This window comes from Juglans regia, chromosome 2, assembly GCF_001411555.2.
Source record: "Juglans regia cultivar Chandler chromosome 2, Walnut 2.0, whole genome shotgun sequence".
Lineage (NCBI taxonomy): Eukaryota > Viridiplantae > Streptophyta > Magnoliopsida > Fagales > Juglandaceae > Juglans > Juglans regia.
In genome coordinates this window covers 11,498,877-11,514,267 of record NC_049902.1, presented here as the reverse complement: position 1 = coordinate 11,514,267, position 15,391 = coordinate 11,498,877, and the positions used below count along the sequence as shown (strand labels likewise).

The window sequence follows — 15,391 nt, the reverse complement described above, 5'->3', positions numbered from 1 at the left end:
TATTTTCCCTTTTTTATAGGCAAAAATAGGAGATAACATTCGAATAACATACATGCCAATGAGTCATGATGTGGTTGTTGTTGACATGCCAGCGATGTCAAGCAAGTCTTAAGACCGTCTTGCTTCGAGCGCCAGGAAGGAACGTCGCCATACGAGCGCGTGTGGCGGAGAGATGTTATCGCTGAGAGGCTCTTCACGTTCTTCTGCCATCTTTAAACCCCTATTAGCTTTCCAACGGAAACCCCTGCTTATTTCTCCACGAAACCTCTCGCGGAGTAGCCCTAGAAGAAACCTCTGTTTCAGCTTGAAGCCGAGTGACCGAAATGGACTCACTTCTGCCTCTTCAACTTCTGAAACTTATGTCCTCGATGATACTCCTATGTCTGGTATCAATCCCCCCCGCCTACTTATATATATATGAAAGCTTTAAGTTTCTCGGGTCATATGTAACAAGAATTATTTTACTCTTTACCACATTTTCTCAAAAACCAAACGGAACAGGAGCTGTGGTGGGTTGGGTTTCGTGTCTGAATTCTAAGTTTTATTCTGTTCTAATGGATTTATCTATGAAAATAAACTTATAAAATCTTTGAATGATTATAAATCGAGAAATACTATACACCACACTTTTGTTCTACTTTTATCTTACTAAATAAGATATGGCACATTCATCACCATTAGATAATAAATAAACATTTAATAAATAATCCTTCAATGGTGGTAAATATGGCTCATCTTACTTAATGAGATGAAAGTGAGATGGTAGGTAGTGTGGTGTATAGAATTTTTCTTATAAATTTTCCTTAGTGCAACCATGCGCACTTGGATTTATGCGCGTGGTGGCTATGTTATTTTATTTTTTTAATAAATAAAAAATAAAAGTAAATAAGTAAAAATAATAAAATAAATTCGCATTGCCATGCACACATTTATCTACATGTGAGTTTATATATACATGTACTGTCTCTGGGTGTGGTTGTCTATAACTCTATATCAATACATGTGTGTGTGTGTGTGATTGGTATACGACATAATTACCATAACTTATACATATCTGCAGTTATTGTTTTTTATTGCTGAATCTTATATTCCCACATTGTGAATGCTTTGATATTAGGAATGGAGGATGTTCTAGTGAGCTATATATTTGGCAAGAAGAGGGCGACAGAAGTTGCTCACTCGTAAGTACTCAATAATCGAGTTCCTCCAGATATGTCTTGTATCCATTTTTATTAACAAAATCTTTAAAGATTTTGATTCTTGAGATTGTCTACCCTTATTTGTTCTGATGAAGGCATACTGGAGTTTGATTCTTTCATCCTTTACAAAAGTGAAATTTTATATGTTTTTATTCTCAATGCAACAATGGCTGCATTACTGCAGTAATGACTAGTGATTAAATTATGCAGTTATAGAACTTATATTTTCAAATGCTGTGTATGTAATTGTTTTATGTGATACAAGGGATGGTCAGTGAAGACATATGAATGATGAGCTTATAATTCACCCAGATCGCAATCTACCTTGATGTTACCTGTATGAACATTGCGTTTAAGGCCAAGAGATTATATCATATAGCACTGGAGATTTTCACTGATAATACAGGGCAATAAGGCCATTTTTTTTTATCAGTAAATAAGAATTTTATTGATGATAATAGGCATAGCCCAAGTACGAGGACATATACAAGACAGACACCTAAGCATGATTATCAAGGGAATGGGCCAAAAATTATCCTGGCTAACTGTGAAATTGCATTTTTATTGATTGTTAGCATTGTAGTAGGAGCAAACTAAGCAAAATTAATATTTAATAGGCCCAATCTAAATACTGGTGACGAGGATTTCCTTTATCTTTTTGTTAATGATAAATTGCAGCTTTGGCCTTTCAATTTAGAGCTGATGCCTCGGGTTTTCTTTGGGGCGTGCATCTGTGTAAGGTGTTCATGTGCTTGTATGCGCATTTGTATTTGTGTATAAAGTTGTTTTGGTATAAGAAAACTTACCATGAGTTTCTTTTTAAGAAGCATAGTTAGGAATTAGCCATGGTTGATGCTTGATACTCTTTCAATTGATCTACAGTTGGTTGATGAGATGCTTTCCTTTCATTCCATACTTGTCTAACTTCCTATCTCATCAGTAATTTGGTCATCTTTAAGAGGAGAATCTGTTCTATCAGTTCACTGTGAATTTGACTACACATTCTAGATGTTGCTTCTTGTTATCAACACATCAATGGTTAATTGGTTATATATATGAATTCTACATCAGATCTTTTGCTGAGAAACTTAGAGTAGCTTTCTTACTTTTGCAAAGTATATGCATTCTGAATTTTATAAACTGTTATTTAATGAATGAGCCCATGTGCTACTTGTGTTTGGTTCATCCAAAATATGAGCATGTGTTATGTAATTGGTTTGGCATTTGTTACAGTGAGCTTGTATGGGCTCAGTATGAGTCATTTAAAATTGGGATCCGACAATTTAGCACCCCCTGCCTTTGATAAGCTTTTCCTTTATGGTAAATGGTAACCCGGCAGGATATTTTCTAATTAACTTTAACCATCTCCAGATTGGTTCACTAGTATATACTTTTGCTTATTATTCAGTGCAAGCCTAATCTGACTTCTGATCTTCTACTGCCTCTGTATACCAGGGTATGGAAACTTGTTGTCAAGAAAGGGGATACAGTCATTGATGCCACTTGTGGCAATGGCTATGATACCTTAGCATTGCTCAAAATGGTTTCTGATGAATTAGGTAGGGGATGTGTTTATGCCATGGATATTCAGAAGGATGCTATAGTAAACACTAATTCTTTGTTGGAAGAGTCCGTCAATGCAAATGAGGTGCCCCAATTTTGCACTTTCAGTTTCCTTTTACTTTGGATTCTTCAAGGAATGCAAAACATCAAAAATTTTGTAATTCAAGAGATGTCACCCTACTAATTTTGCACAATTAAGGGAAACTATTTTGCAATAATCCATTTTCAGTTTTGAGTCTTTTGACATATAGCTGTACTTGAACTAAATTGCCATGGCTGTCTAATCTTTTGTGTTTTGTTTGTCTTATAAGTTACTGTGGCTCTCTAATCTTAAAAGCCAGAAATACAGAGCTGGAAATGTTTTGGTCCTTATCACATGGAGTCTTGCCTAAGCATGTAAATATGCACTTCCATTGTTGTATTTAACAAAATGTTATATATAAAGTGAGATTACCATAAATTTATTACTTATACCTAAAAGGAATGCCAACTAGGCAGTAAGCTCTATTAGGTTAGGAGTCCAGGGACTGAGTTTGGTGCTTATAGAAATGCTGGTACAGACAGCCTGCTATAGAGTTACTAATTTGTTTTTAGATGAGAGGATTCTCTTTTCTTGGCATTAAAGTTAGGTTCCTGGATCTGATTTCTAACGTGTTCAACCTGTGGTCTGCATCTAAGTGGAATACATGTTATCAATCACTAGATACAAATATATATATATATATATATATTTAGGAACTAGTGTGGAGGAAGGGACGGGGTTGTCATTGGTGCCTTGCGAGGGGGAATTTTTAGGGCCTAGTCCACAATTTGGAGCAAAGTCTGCAGTAGATGTTGTCCACCTGATATCTCTCCCACCGATTAGCAATATAGCTTATAGGGTTGTAAATGAATCAGTCTGTTCGATAGCCCGCTCGGTTAAACTCGAATCGAACTCGACTCGTGAAAGAAAAAACTCGTTCGTGAAAGCAGATACCCGCTCGAATTGTAAATGATACATACCCTACAAAACTCGACTCGACTCGACTCGACTAAGGCTCATTAAGACTCGCTCGTTTATGCTCGAGTCAACTCATTAGCTCGACTCGATTCAAACTCATTTATATATTGATAAATATATACAAACACTTATGTATATACACACACACATACACATATATGTAGTAACTAATAATATAAGCATACCACTTTTATAATTAAATATATAATATGTAATCTAATTACTTATGTCTATATAGTGAATATACTTTATAAGTATATTTTATAATTTGTATAATATTTAGTCGATAAAATTCAATAATTTCATATACTAGTATGTGATAACTATATATGAAATAGATATATGCTATCATATTAAGTGTATGTATTAAATAATATATATAGGCATATAATATATTGTTATTTTGGATAAATATCAACTAGTTATATATTAATTATTTATAAATTTTTTATTTATTTAATTTATTTATTATTAAATCTTATTCAAAAATTAAAAAAATAAATAAACAGTTCGAGCTCAAACTCGGCTCGACTTAAACTTGTTTGTGAGACGAGTTCAAGTTGAGAGTTTAGCTTATCGAGTCGAGCTCGAACAAAGAATAAAAAAAAATCTCGAGCTCTGGCTTGAGCTCGAGCTCGAGTATTTTGAGTCAAGCCGAGCTCGGCAAGCCAAAGACCGGCTCGACTTGGCTCGATTACAGCCCTAGTTGCTTATTCATCAATAAATTGGGTTTTGGACAAGGTAAATGAGATACAATAGTGTGTGGGAATTATCTGTGAAGGATTTGAGGACTAATTCACAGCACTACTCACTGTAATAGAGGCGGGTCATGCACTTGGCACAAAATCAAGATCTAAGAATAGTAGAGAGCTAAAACGTCTTACTTGGGTAATCAACTATGATGATAAGGGAGGTAGTTCAAGTAAAGGGAGAACCAGAGGGAAGACACAACCAATTATATATTGTTAGTAGGACAATGTGTTAGGTAATTTACAGTGGCTTGGTATTATTAGTGGATTATATTTATTTGAATTAATTTTTATGTTTTATTTATGTATTTCGGGTATAGACAGATTTGTACAGCTGTATAGGATTTGTAATTTGAATATTTAGATTGGGTAGATAAATATGAGAAACATATCTTATCCAAGATTTGAATCCCTTTAGGATAGGAAGTCAGATTTCGAATTTCTGATCCGTGTAATCTATTTTTTTGCTTTTTAATGAATGAGAAGGAACAAGAGGAGGCATTCAGCCAAAGAAAATTGTTATGGTATCAGAGAAAGGTCAAGAATTCTAGGTTTTTCTGATTCTAAGATTTCAGCTAGGGTTTTTTTTTTTTTTGTTTCCAGATTCTCGGCTAGGGTTTTTCTGTTTCCAGAGTTGTGGCTATTTTTTTCTCTAGTCTCAAGGGTTGCGGCTAGGGTTTCTTGTCTATCATGTCTTCTGAAATTAGAGATTTTCTTCTGGTTTGATTCAATGGAAATAATTATGTTGTGTGGTCTTTCAGTTTCAACTATTGGTGAAAGGAAAGGAACTTTGGGGTCATATTGATGGGAGTAGTGTGGCACCGGAGGACAAAGATTAGCGAGCTTCTTGGGAAAACAAGGATGCTCGAGTCATTTCTTCGATTCTTGGATCCATTGATCCCCGTATTATCTTGAATTTACGCTCATTCAAGAATGCTCGTGATATGTGGAATCATCTCAAGCGGCTGTATACTCAGAATAATGCAGCTAGGAGATTTCAACTTGAACTACAGATGTCGAATTTCTCTCAAGGAGCTCTCTCTGTGGAGGAGTTTTATTCTGGTTTTTGTAACTTGTGGGCTGAGTATATAGATATTGTATACACTTCAATTCCAGCAACAAGTTTGGCCGATATTCAAGCTATTTATGATGCAAATATGCGGGCACAATTTCTTATGAAACTAAGGCCTGAATTTGAATTTATTTGTGCTAATCTGATGAATCGAGATCCTGTGCCTCCACTTGATATGTGTTTGGGAGATATATTTCAAGAGGAGTAAAGATTGATGACCCAAACAGCCATGGAACAAGCTACTCCAGCTCCTGTGGCATATGCAGCTCAAGGAAAAACCAAAGGGAGGGATTTGAGCATTACTCAATGCTATAGTTGCAAAGGTTATGGGCATCTCGCTGCAAATTGTTCTAAGAAAACTTGCAACTATTGCAAGAAGCAAGGACATATCATCAAGGATTGCCCGATATGACGTGGACGTCGCCAAGAAACTGCCTATGCAGCTGCTGCCGAGGCTACTAGCGTTGCCAACTCTACCTTGGCCACTTCCTCTCATGTTTAAGCTTCCACTTCTCAAAATTCCACCTCTATTACTCCAGAAATGGTCCAACAAATGATCATCTCAGCTCTTTCAGCTTTTGGTATTTTAGGTAAAACCAAATATGCCTCTAAACCTTGGTATTTTGATTTTGGTACCACCAACCGTATGACAAGTGCCTCTCACTCTCTTGTTAATGTCCCACAGTATGCTGGTCCACTTAAAATTCACACGGCAGATGGTAGTTCCCTACCTATCACTGCCGTAGGTTACATTTCTCCTTCCTTAAATAATGTTTTGGTGTCTCCTTAATTAAATACTAATCTGATTTCTATTAGACAATTAGTTGTCAACAATTGTAGAGTGTCATTCACTTCTAGTTGTCTTGTATAGGATCAGGTGACCAGGAAGATGATCGCGAGGGGTCTTAAAGAGGGTCGGTTGTTTCCTTTATGTTTAGTTTCAAAATCTGTTGAGTCAAAGTCTTTATCTTTGTTTTCTTGTAATGTTGGTACTTTGAGTGTGAAGGATTGGCATAGGTGGTTGGGCCATCCCAATTCTCACACACTTCATAAGTTGTTATCTTTCGATTTAATTGGCAATAAAGATTTCTATTCTCTTGATCAATTAAATTTTGATTGTGATACATGCAAGTTAGCTAAAAGTAAAATTTTTCCTTTTCCTTAAATAGGATCTCATGCCACTCGTGCATTTGATGTTATTCATAGTGATGTATGGGGGTATTGCCCCGCTAGAATCTCATGATCGTTATAAATATTTTGTGACGTTTATTATTGATTACACTTGCTTTACGTGGATTTACTTTCTTCGCACTAAGAATGAAGTATTTCTGGTATTCAAGCGTTTCTTGGCTTTTCTCACTAGTCAATTATCTGCCTCTCTTAAGGTTCTTCGCTCCAATTCAGGAGGAGAATATATATCTATTGAGTTTCAAATGTTCCTTCAAGATCAAGGAATTATTTCTCAACGTTCTTGTCCATATACTCCACAACAAATGGAGTAACTGAAAGAAATAATCATCATCTTCTTGACATGGTCCGGGCTCTCCTAATTGATTTGAGTGTGCCCTCTCGTTTTTTGTGTGAAACTTTGTCTACTACTGTGTATTTAATTAATAGGTTACTTACTCCAATATTAGACAATGTTTCTCCTTATTCTTTGCCATTTGGGCACTCCCCAGACTATTCTCAATTGCACTCATTCTGGTTGTGTTTGTTTTGTGCATCTTCCATCTTACGAAAGACAAACTTTCTGCTCAATCAGTCAAATGTGCCTTTTTAGGGTATAATTCTTTTTAGAAGGGTTTTGTTTGTTATGATCCTCTGGCTAAACGCATTCGAGTTTCTCGCAATGTGGTGTTCTTTGACAAAAAAAAAAATTTTCATACTCATCTAGACCCTATTCCTCCTAGTTTCTAGTTTTGCCAAATTTTTCAGATGAGGATACAACTTCTACATCAGCTTCCACTCGGTTTAAACCTGGTTGTGTTTACACCAGGCATAAACCATCTCATCCAACAGATCTGACCGCTCTTTTTGCCCCTCCTAAGCATCCGCCCGTGGCTCTTGATCAATCTCTTGACACATCTTATGATCCACCATCTCGTTGGCAAACTTCTAGAGTCTCCAAACCCCCATATCGATACGATTTTTCATCTCATTCTTCTATATTTGCTACACTTTCTTCTATTGATATTCCCTCCTCTTATAAGTAGGCTATGGAACATGAGTGTTGGAGGAATGTCATGCAAGTAGAAATGGATGCACTAGCAGCCAATAACACTTGGGATATTGTGTCTTGTCCTTCTTTTGTGACACCTATTGGTAGTAAGTGGGTGTATTCTGTGAAAGCTTAGATCAGATGGATCCCTTGAGAGATATAAAGCTCATTAGGTAGCTTTGGGAAATAGACAAGAATATGGGATTGATTATGACGAGACGTTTGCTCCTGTTGCTAAGATGACGATTGTTCGTCTCCTTCTTGCCATTGCCGCTTCTCAATCTTAGCGATTGCATTAGATGGATGTGAAGAATTCTTTCCGTCATGGTGATTTAAATAGGACATTTACATGAAACTTCCTTCTAATATGTCCCTTTCCTCAGCTAATGATGTTTGTAAGCTGAAAAGGTCATTGTATGGTCTAAAACAAGCTCCCAGAGCTTGGTTTGAGAAGTTCTGCAATACCTTACTTGAGTTTCAATTCACTCAGAGTGAGTATGATGCTTCTTTGTTCTTTCATAAGAGTGATTCTGGTTTTGTTTTTCTGTTGGTCCATGTGGGCGATATCATTATTACTGGATCTGTATTGAATTTATTAAGAGGGTTCAGATGCATCTTCATAAGGTCTTTGATATGAAAGATTTGGGACTGTTGACTTATTTATTGGGGCTGGAAGTTCATAATCAGCCACATGGGTTATTTATTAATCAACATAAATACACCCAAGACCTTGTTCAATTGGCTGGGTTGGGGGAGACTACTTCAGTTGATACTCCTATGGAAGTCAACGTGAAGTATCGGAAGGATGAGGGTGATTTAATTTCTAATCCTACATTATATAGGAAGCTTGTTGGGAGTCTAATCTACCTCACTATCACATCTAGATATCTCATATGCTGTCCATATTGTAAGTAAATTTATGGACACTCCTCGACAACTTGCATTTAGTGGTTGTTCGTCGTATTATCAGATATTTGATTGAGACTCCTAACTATGGGTTATTTTTTCCTGTTGGCACTTCTCGACAACTTATGGCTTATAGTGATGCCGATTGGGCTGGTTGCCCAGATTCTAGGCGTTCTACAACTGCTTGGTGCGTCTTTCTTGGAGATTCACTCATCTCCTGAAAATGCAAGAAGCAAGAGTGTGTTTCTAAATCCTCTTTTGAAGCTGAATATAGAGCTATGTCAGCAGCTTGCTCTGAGGTGATGTGGTTGCGGGGCATTCTTCAAGAGATTGGTTTTTTGCAAGACAAGCCAACTCCTCTTCATGGTGACAACACTAGTGCCATTCAAATTGCTGCCAATCCAGTATTTCACGAGCGTACCAAACATATTGAAGTGGATTGTCACTATATTCGTCAAGCCTATGAGGCTATGTCTATTATTCTTCCTCATATCTCTACGGATCTTCAAGTAGCTGATATATTCACAAAAGTGATGACTAGACTGCGGCATCAATTCCTAGTATCTACTAGTGGATTATATTTATTTGAATTAATTCCTATGCTTTGTCTATGTATTTTGGGTATAGACAGATTTGTACATAGGATTTATAGGATTTATAATTTGAATATTTAGATTGGGTAGATAAGTATGGGAAACATATTTTATCCAAGATTTGAATCCCTTTAGGATAGGAAGTCATATTTCGAATTTCTGATCTGTGTAATCTATTTTTTTCTATTTGATGAATGAGAAGGAACAAGAGGAGGCATTCAGCCAAAGAAGATTGTTAGGAACTTAGGTATATGGGCAAAATCTGGTTTAGTGGGATAGGCATTAGTGCACTGGTGGTGGTTTGGGGCAGGCGCATTTTTGGGCTTGGGCTTGGGCTAGGGCTTTGTTAGGTTCATTTTCCTAGATGGGTTTGTTGTTGGGCTAGGGCTTTGTTGGGTTTATTGTCCCTTGTATCTTTTTTGCACCCCAACTAGGCGTTTTCTCTTGTATACATCCAGTGTACTTGGTTACGCCTATTGGTATTAATAAATTTTTACTTATAAAAAAGAATATATATTATATAATAATTATATTCATGTAACGACCCAAATAAAGCTTGACAACTAGGTTTATACTCCAAAAGAGCTATTAAAGTTACAATTGGACTCCCATGGAATCATTATGGATCCCCAAAACTTCTCCCTCCTGGGCAATGTGTGATCCCATTCACCACGCTCCTTTAGTCAATTCGAGGTATTACAATTTGGTTTCTTTTAAAAAATTTCATAGCCAATTGATTGGAAGTAAACTCACAGAATTACTTGCGTTCCATTGGTTAAAATTGCATGTCCTTGGATTACTGATAGTCTTAACCAACTGTTAACTCCTGTAATTCTTTTACTTGAATTTAATCAAACATGGAACTAAGCAAACGTCTCAACCCTAAAAAAAAAGGAAAACAAATCAAAAACAGCCCACCCACACTTGTTAGTGTACAGGTTGGTCTTTATCTACCATTTAACTGGTAATTGCAGAGTCCACTGGAGGATGAGGAAAGAAATAGCCTTTGTATGTTAGCGTTTTCAATATTTAGTAGAGATCTGAACCCTTTTATCGATTGTCTAGAAAAGTGAAAAAAGATCTATCTATGTATAATGGGAAAACGGAAAAAAGAAAATTAAAGCTGTATTCTTGCTAATATAGATACAAATATGATTCCGAATGCTCCTTAGACTCTCTAGGATTTTATATTCTTTTTTAATTTCTGTACCTATAGTGAACTTTTATGTGTCTAATATGTAACCATAGACACCAAAGATAACACATAAGTACTATCGGTCCTGTCATTACAGCTGAAATGCTCGGTTTTTTTTCTCACTACATCCATATGTAATCGTGTATTGTCTTTTGGAATTGGGAACATGGTTTATGGTTTTAAAGTTGTTTTCGTAAGATTAGAAAAGTCAATGCAATTGCTTATGAGTTGCAAATGTATGCAGAGAGACCTTGTCAAGCTCCTGCCCATATGCCACAGTGAACTGGACAAAGTTGTTCCAGAGAAGGCCTCTGTGAGGTACTCCCTGCAACTTGATATTTGTTTTGAAGCAGAGGATCTATATGTAACATCAAAGCTATTTGAATTGACGAAATATGTATATATACTTATATATATTTCTCAACCTATCAAACTCAAGATACTCCAACTTTAAGCAACTGTGTTTGTTGAACAAACATGAACAGAATAATTTAGCTGCGGTTTCTCACTCTAGGCCCTCTCACTTTGCCTCAGTAACCTAGGGTTGTGTTTGGTTGTTGAGCCAAACTCAACTAGCACAATAAATTGATGATTTATTGTTGAGCCAAACATGTTTGGTGAATTCATCCCAACCACTCCCAAGATTTTTTCACACCCCCACACCATGTGTACCTTTAACCTCATTAGAACACCAACTCCCCCAAGCACTCCCATATTTGGAATCAATCACAGCCCTCCACAAGACTCACTTTCCTAATGATACCTCCATAACCACTTCCTAAAAGGGCTTTATTGAAGGTCCTCAACTTCATAACTCTCAACCCTCCACATGACAGTGGGGTACATATCTTTTCCCAACTAACATAATAGAACTTCGCTTCCTCCCCAATACCTCTCCACAAGAACTCTCAAAAAATCTTTTCAACCCGATTAGCCACACCAACTGGTATGGGAAATAGTGAGAGAAAATATGTAGGGAGATTAGAAAGAGTGCTCTTGATTAAGGTGATTCTTCTATTTCGACAGGTACAACCTCTTCCATCTCGCGAACCTTCTCTATCACCCAATTGGAAACTGCTCTTGCCTTAAAAACAGCCCCCAGAGGGAGACCAAGATCTCTTAGTGGCAATGAAGAAACTTGGCAACCCAGAATGTTTGCCAAACTGCTAATATTTCACACAGGGCCCACCAGAACAATCTTGGATTTCCAAGATTCACCTTTTGCACAGCCCCAAAACAAAGCAAGTGTGCTCTCAATAGAGAAACCTGCCAAGAAACCACCATGAATTGCAGCCCTCAGCATTCGGCCGAGTGCATCCATAACTATGACAAAAAGGAAGGGAGACAACAGATCCCTTTGTCTCAAACCACAGGAATTTTAAAGAAGCCCATGGGAGAGTTGTGTACTAACACTGAGAATCATGCTGTCGAAACACGATGCGTAATCCACTTACACCACCTCCTCCCAAAGGCACATCTCCCTAGCCGGTAAAAAAAGAAAATCCCAATTGACATGATCAAAAGCCTTCTCCATGTCAAGCTTACATAAAATACCCGGCACTCCCGATTTAATTCTACTTTCCAAAACATTCATTTGCTATTAATATTGAATCGAGAATTTGTCTCCTTTTAACGAAATCATTCTGAGATTTTGAAATAATCATCCCCATAACCGTGCTCAAACGGATGGCAAGAACTTTGGAAATGATTTTGTAAACCATGAAAAACCCTTCACATTAGAAGCCCCCGCCCTCTTTGGAATAAGTGCAATGAAGGTCGCATTTAGACTCTTTTCAAACTCCCAAAAGAATGCAATTCCTGAAACACCTTCATAATGTCTTCCCATACAATGTCCCAACAAACCTGAAAAAATGTCATGGTAAAGCCATCCAAACCAGGAGCTTTATTTAAAACTTCATTCTCCTCAAAAGGTCGTTCAAGCCATGTAGCATTCAAAAGAGTCAATGGTATCAAAAGCTAAACCATCAAGATCTGGCCTCCAAGCATACTGCTTTGTAAGGAGTTTCTAATAAAAGAAATTATATATAATTTAAAGAAAACATTAATTATAGAAGAAATTAACAACACAAATTACTAGAAAGAAGAAATATGTAAAACATCTAACAGCCATTTATTGTACTTCTTATTGTAGATGTATTAAGATATGATAATCAATTAAAATCTTCAATATCATGTGTTCATATTGAGCCAGGCCATATCTTAATTAATATTTCTGTATTTCATTAAGCCAATGGCTTTAGCTCGAATGCCACCTTTTGTGCTCATAAATATGAGTGGGAGGATGTGCTTGTGGTTGTGGACTCCAGACCCTATGAATGTATCTGTTAATTTTTAATCAAAGACATATTTATGAATTTCATTAAGGAAAACAAGAAAAGTGCTTTCAGAAAAGGCATAATTTGATGATCTGGGTGCTTTTAGGCTTGTTGCTTTCAACTTAGGTTTCCTTCCTGGTGGTGACAAGGCAATAATCACAAAGCCAGAGACGACTTTACTTGCACTGGAAGCTGCAAAAGAAACTGTAATGCCAGGAGGGCTTATAAGCTTAGTGGTTTATGTGGGGCATCCCGGTGGATGGTAATACTTCTGCTCTGCTCAATTCTTATTATTAATAGATGTACCGCTGCTTATATAGCTAGTTTATTGTTAATGATTGTGTTTTGTCTTACTAATCAATCTGGTTAAGCCTTTTTCCCCCTTTTAGTGCCCTAGTTCTGCATGCAATGAAAACAGTTGAGGCAGTTTAAGTTCAAGTTCATAGTGGTTGTTTGGTAAGGCATTACTGTTTGAACGAGTAATATGTTAATGTCATAGGCCATTTTAAGTTTTCTACTTCAGTTGGTAAACTGTGATTGGTCGGTGGAGATTCCAACGTAATTTAGTACAAGTTTTACTGGATTTTTTGCAAACTCTTCTACCATTACTAAGTTGTAACCTGAGAGTTGAATAAGATTATTATTTTGTAGGTGGAATTTTATGTGGTCTACATGAGTGTGATTCCATAGTTTGTAATTTATATAGAGAATGATCAATACTTTTTGTTAATACATATACAACACGCACGCTTGCATATAAATATATATATATATATATATATAATCCTGCATTACCTAGTCATTTCATATCGTACACAATTTCCTATGGCAAACTAAGAAACTTTTGTATTCAAAAGGAAAGTTGTGTTTGAGATTATTTTACACAACTTTTTTGTACAGTTATAATTTATGACTTGTGATAAAATTAATAGAACTTTTCCATTTCGGATTTACATAAATATGCTCGCACACATAGGAAGACTGATGCATCTGTGTCTATGTATTTGTTTGCCCTCCCCACACAAAAATTCTTTTTTTGGGTAGCTGTTTTTTAAGACTTTGGTCCCTTTGGATCTGTTGTAGATAAATGTTTTAATAACCATTAACAGATATATCTTTCGTTCTTTTTTCTGATATCCAGGCAGGAATGGGAGACAATTCAAGCATTTGCTTCTGGATTGCCAGTGGATGAATGGGTTTGCTGCAAGTTCCAGATTTTGAACAAACCATGGGCTCCCATACCCGTTTTCTTATTCAAAAGATGATTCCCAGTTGCAAGACTTTTTGTACTATTTTTTATGAATAATGTTATTATGCCGTTTCATTTTGCCGTTCATACATTTAATTTTTTTTTAAAATTTTTTTACTTACTGATTAAAGAAGTGACTATTAGTGTATTCGTGTCTTTTTTTATTTTTTAAAAATATTTAAATATGTTAAAAAAATGTAAAGAAAAAAAAAATAAAAAGTGAAATTTGTACTAATGGGCACGCCCAGCGGTCAAAGCTGGGCGGCTAACTAGCAGTACCCATTTTTTATTATCCTTTTTTTCCAACAAGAGTAATGTTATATACAGTCTTGGAGTGCGCAAGCATCGCACAATCGTTTTGAAAAATAGTGAGGTTCACTATTAAAAAATTAGTTTTTTTTTCTATATGGATTTCGTATTTATTTTTTTTTTTTTTCAAAGGAATTGTATGACATTTGTATAATTCATGATTGCAAATATCATTTCTCATATAGTTATGAGATTCGTATTTACACATTTCGTCTGCCAAGTTGTGTGGATGCTAAAAGGAAGGAGACGGGCAGGCATATTGCATATAGATAAACAGAACGTTATGGCTCTGTTTCATGGAAAATGGTTTGTGGAATTAGTTTTTGTTCGCATTTTGTTAGTCAATACTAATGGAACATGGAAATTTGAGGAAAAGGATAAATCAATAGAAAGAAATGGGTTTTATAAATGTATACATATTAACTTTTAAGCAGTTCTAAGAGATTTTATAAAAGTAAATTTACAGATTGACGTAATTTTATGTGATACCTTATATTTATTTTATTAACTTTATAATATGGCCCACAAAAATACTCTTAACTCATTTTATTTCATCATTATAATTTTTTTAAATTTTCATACAAAATATAATAAATAATTAAACTTTTTTAAATTTTAAAATAATATTAATATTAAAAAATAATATTCTAACAATATTTTATTCAACTTATCTAAAATCATTTCATTATCCAAACGAGTAGTATGTGAATTAATATTTTGGACTCACAAAAATTACAATATAAAATTATAATATTTTATAACAATATAAAATTACATTTTTCATTTTATGCGAAAATATATTCTTGGTCTTGCATTAATTTTTGTGGTGAAGGATGTATAGCTGGAGTGACGGTGGGAGTACCCAACTGTCACGGCGTACAGTGCATTGCAACGGGGAAGACGGAAAAACTTAAAATAATTACTATTGGCGATCGCGATGGGACTCGAACCCACAATCTCCCGCTCCGGAGGCGAGCGCCTTATCCATTAGGCCACGCGATC

General features: G+C 35.8%; 1 protein-coding gene and 1 non-coding gene across 3 annotated transcripts; one reads left to right on the top strand and one right to left on the bottom strand.

Annotated features, from left to right (window-relative positions):
* Positions 1 to 55: 55 nt before the first annotated feature.
* Positions 56 to 14,227, top strand: LOC109020773 (putative rRNA methylase YtqB). Of its 2 annotated transcripts, XM_019003296.2 has the most exons (7): positions 56 to 386; positions 1,118 to 1,181; positions 2,655 to 2,847; positions 10,740 to 10,813; positions 12,938 to 13,093; positions 13,221 to 13,287; positions 13,973 to 14,216. In XM_019003296.2, exons 1-6 carry the CDS (start codon positions 173 to 175, stop codon positions 13,261 to 13,263), a joined length of 744 nt encoding a protein of 247 aa, XP_018858841.1. In that variant the 5' UTR covers positions 56 to 172; the 3' UTR covers positions 13,264 to 13,287; positions 13,973 to 14,216. The 2 variants fall into 2 exon arrangements, with proteins under 2 accessions (XP_018858841.1, XP_018858840.1); XM_019003295.2 differs by lacking the exon at positions 13,221 to 13,287 and having other exon boundaries at positions 57 to 386; positions 13,973 to 14,227.
* A 1,091-nt stretch (positions 14,228 to 15,318) lies between these two features.
* On the bottom strand, positions 15,319 to 15,391 carry TRNAR-CCG. Its single transcript has one exon. It is a non-coding gene; the product is annotated as a tRNA-Arg (tRNA).

What these genes read in the sequence shown, in the direction of transcription:
- LOC109020773 (XM_019003295.2), top strand. Translation starts at nt 173, where the DNA reads ATGTTATCGCTGAGAGGCTCTTCACGTTCTTCTGCCATCTTTAAACCC. An exon ending in GCGACAGAAGTTGCTCACTC is followed by an intron (nt 1,182 to 2,654) that starts GTAAGTACTCAA and finishes TCTGTATACCAG; the next exon opens with GGTATGGAAACTTGTTGTCA. An exon ending in GTGGGGCATCCCGGTGGATG is followed by an intron (nt 13,094 to 13,972) that starts GTAATACTTCTG and finishes TCTGATATCCAG; the next exon opens with GCAGGAATGGGAGACAATTC.